We start from the raw sequence: 7978 nt of genomic DNA, 5'->3' as shown, positions 1-7978 counted from the left end.
CAGTCTGCTCCTCTAGGTCCCTTTGATCTGACCACCACCCAAAGCAGCCTGGGTGGGAGGTGGAGGCTCTGAGGCTCAGGGTGGTGGCTCACTGCTCTGCCCTCACATCTCCCAGCTAGAGGAAGGAGCAAAAGGGCAGAACTCTTGGGCACAGGAAAGGAAACAAAGGGGGCCACAAAGCTTGGCTTCCTCAGATCAAACCCCGGGCTTTTAGTATCTTGCCAGCTTTTGGTGTGTGTGTGTGTGTGTGTGTGTGTGTGTGTGTGTGTGTGTGTGTGTGTGTGTGTTGTTGTTGTTGTTGTTGTTGTTAAGTCTCTTTCACCTTCTGGTTTTTGTTTGCCTAGAAAAAGTAAGAGTGAAGCAGAGAAGGAAATGACGGAAGTGTCTTCTCCCTGAGAAGACCCACAATCAGGACTGCCCTGGCTTATTCAAAACAGAGACCTCACATCACATCAGTTACACAACTTGAGGGTGGGCAGTGTAGAATTGCAAGGCTGCCTGGGAGGTGTGGCCATGACAGGGTGACTGCGGAGGAAAGGGTCCCTAAAACAACTATTTGTTATACACATTTTATTGAAAAAAAAATCTTACATCAAAATATTTTTGGCAAACTGTAAAAGTATACATAAGTGCAAATATACCCTCCTTTTAAAAATACAAGCGAAGTGTGAGTATACGAAGATCATAAAAATATCTTTAAAATAACGGTGGTAGAAAAACAACCTTGTAAAAATGTTGTATTGTCACAATACTGAGAGCCGCTTTGGTAAACCAGACTCCCTGGGTCTTCATTTCTTCATAACGTTCTTTGGCACCTGTATCCCAAGGGAGTGGTGGGAGGGGAGGGGGCAAAATCTCCTACTGGGCCAGGCAACTAAACAAGGCTTTCTTGAAATACTGTGCTTTTAGCACTGCCTGTTTGAAAAGCACACAACACACACACACACACACACACACATACACACACACACGCACGCGCGCACACGCACGCACGTACGCGCGCGCACACACACACTCACTCCTTTTCAGACCCCATCAGTGAACGCAATGACCACCCAGAACTGAAAGTTTATGTCTTACAAGTAGTAACATTTTACTGTACGCTCCTCTCTCTGTCCCTCCTGCGGGTATAGCCTTGCCAACAGTCTCCTCTTCCACGGGTGGGCAAATATCAGCGAGCAGGGCTCCCCAGGGCATTTGTCTAAGTGATGGGTGTGCTACTTACTGCTATCCGTGTGCACAGTATGTGAGTCCGTTGTAGTTCCTAGCTGCCCCTCTCGGAGGGGAGAGGAGGAAAGGCCGAAGAGGGAGAGCAGCCTTCAAGGTCTCTGTCCATTCACATAACACAGGGCTTAATATCTTGGCACACGCTCTGGTGGTGATGGTGATAATAAGAGCCGCTAGCGGAGGGGTGGAAAGAAGAAATGCCATTGAAATTGAGGACGAAATCTTTTCTGTCACACACTGGAGTGGTGTGATGCTGATAACGAGGCAGTCCCACTGAAAGAAGAAAGGAGAGGAAAAAAAAAATCTTTTCAGTGAAAGTCACCCAGGTAATGGTGGGGTATATTACTTCTAAAATTTCAATTTAATTTGTGGTATCTTGACGCAGGGTGCAGAAGCAGCTGGTTGCCTTTGGGAGTTGACTATAAAACCGGTAGGGGAGGAAAAAACAAACAAAACAAAGCAAACAACCAACAAACAAAAACCCCAGCTCAGAGCTCCCTGAAGCCCCAAGACGCCAGCCCTGCTTTGGTTTTTAAGGACCCCTCCTTGAGAGGTGTTCTGTTCCCTCTCTTGGACTTGGAGACCTCTTTGCCAGGCCTGTCAGGCTGCTGCGCCGGGCACAAGCACCCTGCCAACACCTCCACAGCCTTCACCTCTGCTTTTGAGCCCTGCTTTCCTGATTCAGCTCTAGACGCTGGAAGCAGAGGGCTGTCCCCATCGTCCACAGAGGATGAGACAATGCCCTGGAGGAGAAGGGACCTGGGAAGGGGTGGGGGGAGAGCAGCCCACTTCCCATCCTGGGGCAACAGGCTTCTCCGTAGGTCCCCAATCCTTTAGGCCTTGCCTTTACAAGCCAGGAGTTTAGGGAATTGAGAAGTGCTCCTTGCCTGGGGCATCTAGCTGCGCATGGAGACCCCGAGGGTACTGGCCGCGCGCCAGTGCCTGGAGGCCTGCGTCCTGCTGCCCAGGGCTTGAGTCGGTTCCTCCCAGAGCCAACCTGCCGCCCACTTTTGCTTTTGCTTTCTTGCCCGCCCCCCGGAGAGGGCAACGGGGCTCGGGGCTTCAGTGCGCGTCTCCGCCGCGTGGGTAGGAGTTTGCGAAGCCTTCCCCACGCACCCGGGTTGGTGTGATCTGCACCAGCCGCACGCCTGTGTCACCCCCCAAGGCGGTTGTAAGCAGAAGAAAAGCGTTATACGTGCGGCCGGCGACGCGTGAGCCCTACGCTGGCACAGGCCACGCGCCAAGCGCGACCAGGCCGCTCCTCCGCCGATGTGGCTCGACCTCAGCGGCTACAGGGGACCACTCAGCGCGGCTCGGCTCCGGAGAAGCGGCCCAGGTGAGCGCGGAGGGATGGCCGGGTGCTGCTCCGCCACCTCTGCGACCAGCGAGGACCAGAGTTCGCGCCTCCGCCCCAGGTCGCCGCTGGCGCTCTAATGGATGGGCCGCGATGGAGCACGTACACCCGGCTGGTGAGGCCCGCAGAACTTGGCCATGAGCGCTGACTACTCCCGGCCCCGGCGGGTCCCGTTGCCACTGCTTCCCTGAGGACACCGCCTCCACCACCGTCTTGGAAAGTGGAGGGGCGAGGCGCGTGCGGGTGTGCGCTGGGAGAGAGGGTCGTGCTGTGTGTGTGTGTGGCGATGTGTGTGCTGGGAGCTGCCAGCTGTCCCTGGGCCACCGCCTCAGCGGTGACTGGCCTCGCGGGACCTTCCAGTTTCAGTGGGTCGCAGTCGTGTGGGCAGCATTCGGAACCAGGCCCTGCAGGGTCCCCATTTACAGCTCGGGGACTCTTTGAAACCCCCCTCATGAGGTCTTTACTGGAAGGGACGAAATCGGAAGACTATTCTAGGAAGAAAGGAGAGCAAATGGCCAGGTATAAAGGGGAGCAGGGCCAGGTGGGCCTAAGCTATCTCTTGCGAGGGGAAAAAGGCTAGTCATGACCGGGGGCAGGGGGACGGGGACACAAGAGATCTGAGGCCCGCCTGCTTGGCTACAGTTCTCATGCTGCCCAAATTAAAGGTTAAGCCGCCATATCCGGGGACTTTTGGGGGTTTTGTACGTGGCCTAGAGTGCGTGGCGTGGGACACGGACCTAATAGAAGAGTCAGAACTCTCTTTCCTGCGTATTCGCTTGTTTGTTTCTTCCTAGAGTCTAGATTCCCGACAGCTGGGAAGCCTGGGAGTCTGGGTTCAAGGTGAGCTAGGTCTACCCAAAGGGAAGGACAGAGGACAGGGCCAGAGCCGTAGGCCTAGGGAAGGGGGGAGGGAGGCGTAGGTTCCAGTTCAGTGTGAAGGACGGAGACTGACAGCTAGCCCGTAGGGCGGGAGATGGGGGTGGGGTGGGGAATATGAGAGAGGGTCATCTGTATTGGTTACTTGTTGAAATTCCCATAAAATTGAACAAGACTCTGTTCTCTGTGGGTTAAGTCAGCCTAAAATCCTCTCCCGTGTGGTCCTGCCTAGACTGTCTTTGTTTGGTTAACCTCTGAGACCCCCAGTTAAAAGGCTTATTTGGGAAATTTCTCCAAGATCTTTTGCTGTTTCTCAGCTCCCCCATTGCCCCTAGCTCCTGTATGTAGCACACGTAGTCACAAACATAGGAAGGTAGGCATCACCCTGTGGATTTTCTAATGGGGTGGGAAGTGTGTGGGAGACAGCTCCTTTGGGTTTTGCCCTTGACAGACAGGCTCCCAGATTTCAATCTGCAGCCTGTGGGAGCCTCAGGGGAATTAATGAGGGTTTATCGCTATCCTCTAGATAAAGTTAGCCAAACACAAAATTCTCTCCTCCTCTCCTCCCACCCTTCACCACTTTTCACAAGTCAATAAATTTTCATAATCTGCAACCCACACAGCATAAACCAGCCACACTACAAGTGGCTTCTGGGCACATTTCTTAGGGGTATCACACCAGGGCACCCAATGCCCTGATGCTCAGGACAAACTTGTGTCATTAACTAGATCCACTGTGTGTGTGTGTGTGCGCGTGCGTGCGTGCATGCATGCGTGTGCGTGTGCGTGTGTGTGTGTGTGTGTGTGTGTTCAATGACTTTGGGGCTTCTTGTCACTGGCAATGTCCTTGAACTCAGCTTTTCCCTTTCCCTGCCATTCCCTTTCATTTCTTTCTCAGGTAAGAGTTCTTTCTCAATTGCTCTGTCATCTACCTTTGGAACTACAGTAGGGCAAAGGGAACTTCGAAAAGAGTGGGGAGAACCAAATGAACCAAACCCAGTTCCTCCACCAAGGTCTCCAAAAGTCACATGCCTTCTTGCAGAGCTGAGTCTGGCTTAATTGGGAGAAAAGTCTGCTGTGTCCCGATGTAGGCCCAGGAGGTTAGGACTTGGCACCACCCTTCTCCAGTCTGCGAATTCTGGAGCCCACCAACCCGCCCGTGGAGTATCAGAGAAGGCTGTAAGATCAAATCCTCTCCTCCCAACCAGGAATAGGGTGCAGAATCCCCCCCCCCCCCAACATCCCAGCTCTATAGACGCCAGCGTTGGAGGCGGAAGGCGCTGTAGCCCCGGCCTTTCGGCTATGGCTGCAGCGGGCCTGGGCACTCTGTTTTACCTGAGAGATCCTCGCGGGCGTTCTGGTGCAAGTAGCTCTGCTCCAGCGAGTAGGAGGACATGCTGGGGTGCAGGCCAGCAGAGGCTGCGGGGTTACTGCTTGGCGTCAGAGCAGGCTGCTTGAGGTAAGGTGAGGCGCCAGGCGAACTCCAATGTGCCGCAGGGCTAGTGTAAGGCGAGTGACACTCTATTGCGCTCGCCATGGCCGGGGATGAAGGCACTGGGCTGCTGCTGCTGTCCGGCCCATAGTCACCGCCACCACCGCTGCCACCCGCTCCTGCACCGACGCCCGCAGGACCTGCGGGCACGGGACAGCTGGCCATATAGGTGGAGCCCGGGTTGGGCGACATGTGGGGGACGTGGTGGTGGTGGAGGTGATGTGGATGCGCGTGGCCTGGAGCACCGGCGCCTGTATCATAGCCCGCGGGCATCATGTCGAGGCCACCATAGCCGCCCTGGCCGTGGCAACCGAGAGGCGCTGAAGGAGGCGCTTGGAAGTCGAAGCCCTGGGGCAGCAGCGAGGCCCCGAAGCCCAAGCCGCTCACCACGCGATGGTACATGGGCTTGAGCGCCTGGCACTTCCGCCTGAAGCCGCGGGGCCGCCGGCGGAACGAGCCCTCCTCGAACATGAACTCACTGGCCGGGTCGATGGTCCAGTAGTGGCCCTTACCGGGCCGCCCGAGGCCCTTGGGTAGCTTGATGAAGCACTCGTTGAGCGAGAGGTTGTGGCGCACCGAGTTCTTCCAGCCCTGGTAGGCGCCACGGAAGAAGGGAAAGCGCGCTTGCAGGAACTGGTAGATCTCGCTGAGCGTCAGTCGCTTGCTGGGCGAGCTCTGGATGGCCATGACGATGAGCGCGATGTACGAGTAGGGCGGCTTCTCGGGCCGCCGCAGCCCCGAGGTCGCCTTCTTGGTGCCCCCGCTCCCGGAGCCCACGCCGCCGCCGCCGCCGCCACCCGCCGCACTCTTGCAGGCACCCGCCGAAGCGCTGATCGAGTTGGAAGAGGACGAGGCACAGGAGGCAGAGGATGAAGACGACGACGAAGACGACGACGACGAGGTGGTCTCCAGGGTGGTGGCGGGCGGCGGGCTCATCAAGGCGGCCTGGAGCGCGCCGGGCGCCGGGCTGCACGCGCGGCGGAGTGGGGCAGGCGGCGGGCGCGGCGGGGGTGGCGGGGGCCCGCCCTCGGTGGTCATCTGGGAGCCTGGAGCTAGGCCGGGCCTGGGGGGCGGACCCCGGACCGGGACCAGCGGCGCCGGAGCCGGGTCGGCCCACAAGCCGGGCGAGCGCCCTAGTACGCCGGCCGCGCAGCAGCCGGGGCCACTCCGGGCCAGGGCTTCGGCGTAGCCTCCCTCAGCTCCTCTGGGGCTTCGGGCGGCGGCGGCGGCGGGTCGGAGGCAACGCCCCGCGCATCCCTCTTCCGAGGCTCCGGCCCGCGCCTTGCGCAACCACCTCCTAGGCCACTACGGCGACGCTGTCCTTGGCCGGACAGCTGCGCCCTGGAGCCGAGACTTTAGCCTGGACCCCGGGGACTAGCCTGTCGTCTTCTTTCACGAGTGCTCCTCTCTCTGTCTCTTGGACTTCCTCCCTGGCGCGCCCTCCCTGCGGCCGCCTCGCTCCCTCCCTCGCTCCCTCCCTCCACCCCACCCCGCCCTGCCCCCTCCTCGCTCCGCGCCGCCCGCCGCGGGGAGGGCGCTCGGGGCCCGCGTCACTCCTCCCCCTCCGGACCTGGCGGCGGGCTCCTGCTCTTATCGCCTCCCCCGACCCTCCCGGGTCCTACTCGCTCGGCTAATTCTTCTCTGGTCTCTTTCCCTTTCCCCCTTCTGCTGGGAGGAGAACTCCCAACCTTGGCAAGGCTCGACTACCCCTTACTTCAGCAATTCATTCTCAGTCCCTTCCAGCAGCCCATTTCCTATCCCAGATCCCCCCCCCCTCTCCCCACCCCGCGAGTGGACCCACCCTGCCCCTCCTCCACCTCTGCCGGACCCTGTGGGGGCTGAGTCTTGGGGCAGCGGTGTCCTGGAAGAGCCTCCTTAGCCACGCTCCCCAGTGCCCGAACTGACACCATCTGTCAACTTCATTTAGACAGTGCCGCCCTCAGCCACACGCCAGGGTGCCAGACGTCCCAAGGTAACGTGCCAATCCTGGGTCTCCTCTCGCTCTCTCTCTCTGGCTGGACTGCAGGCTTCTGAGAGTTCCTAGTAGAGGGCAAGCACTGGGCGCCCTTGAGCTGTGGCCCCGGGGTAGTTATGAACATATTTTAAGCTGAGCACTGGGGTTTGGGTGGAGAAACCCGGGGGCATCTTGTAGAGAATCAGGACACTTGAGTCGGATGGACTCGTTTTAATTTGCTTCTACCTTCCACTGACTTGTTTCCACTTCAAGCAGAAAGGGTGGTGGAGAGAGAGAGAGAGAGAGAGAGAGAGAGAGAGAGAGAGAGAGAGAGAGAGAGAGAGAGAGAGAGACCGAGACCCCGAGGTGAGGAGATAGCAGTGCTTAGTCCACACTGAAGGTCCGCACAGCTGCCAGTGGGTTTATAGCGTCAGTCTTCCGGTGTCCCCCCCCCCCCCTCCCAGTGCCATGGTCAAGCTCACTTCATCCGAGAACACTCCTCCAGTTGTGTCTTATTCATCTCGGTAAGAGTAGGCTCCGAGAGAGATGGCCCTCGGGAGAAATCATTCCAATGAGACCCGACAGTTAGTTATTGGATTACACGTGCGGGGAAATGTAGTCTGACCCCGGACAGGGGCTGCAAAGAGCTGGAGACTAAAGCAGGCCTGGCCACACAAGAGCTGGTGGCTAGGCCCAGAGAGACAGAGATGCCCACCAGGGGAGCAAGTGCGAGGCGCTGCAGCGCACACTTCTGCATCGGCCCTGAAAGCACTGGGTTGCCATGTGTGCTGGAGAGTCTGGGAAGGTGGGAGGGCAAGAAGGAGGGTGTAGGGACCCCAGGAAAGATGCAACCAGAGTCTTGAGGAGCGGAGTGAGGTCTGGTCCCCCGGGGTGGGGGCCTGCACCAGCTCTCAGTGCCCTGGTGCACGGGGACTGCTCCCAATGCAGAGTGCTGGTGGGTCTGAGGAACAGAGGAAAGGGCGGGTGCGGGGGGAGGGGACTGGCCCCAGACAGTGACCTGAAGTTGAGTGGAAGCAGGCTTTTTCCATCAAACCCTGCCTGGATACCACACACA

General features: G+C 58.3%; 1 protein-coding gene across 1 annotated transcript; it reads right to left on the bottom strand.

Moving 5' to 3' along the window:
- Window positions 1–974: 974 nt before the first annotated feature.
- On the bottom strand, window positions 975–6370 carry Foxf2 (forkhead box F2). The gene is made up of 2 exons (XM_036186764.1): window positions 4793–6370; window positions 975–1500 (listed from the first exon to the last, which is right to left on the bottom strand). Exons 1-2 carry the CDS (start codon window positions 5985–5987, stop codon window positions 1337–1339), a joined length of 1359 nt encoding a protein of 452 aa, XP_036042657.1. The 5' UTR covers window positions 5988–6370; the 3' UTR covers window positions 975–1336.
- Between the last annotated feature and the right edge of the window lie 1608 nt (window positions 6371–7978).

Source organism: Onychomys torridus, chromosome 5, assembly GCF_903995425.1.
Source record: "Onychomys torridus chromosome 5, mOncTor1.1, whole genome shotgun sequence".
In the NCBI taxonomy this organism is placed as follows: Eukaryota; Metazoa; Chordata; class Mammalia; order Rodentia; family Cricetidae; genus Onychomys; species Onychomys torridus.
Note: the sequence above shows the minus strand (reverse complement) of the source record. Positions and strands in the feature narration are given on the sequence as shown.

Excerpts from the sequence above, each read along its gene's own strand:
- Foxf2 (XM_036186764.1), bottom strand. The coding sequence starts at position 5,987 with ATGACCACCGAGGGCGGGCCCCCGCCACCCCCGCCGCGCCCGCCGCCT. Across the intron at positions 1,501-4,792 it reads CGCCCGCGAGGATCTCTCAG|TGGGACTGCCTCGTTATCAG; the intron begins GTAAAACAGAGT and ends TTCTTCTTTCAG.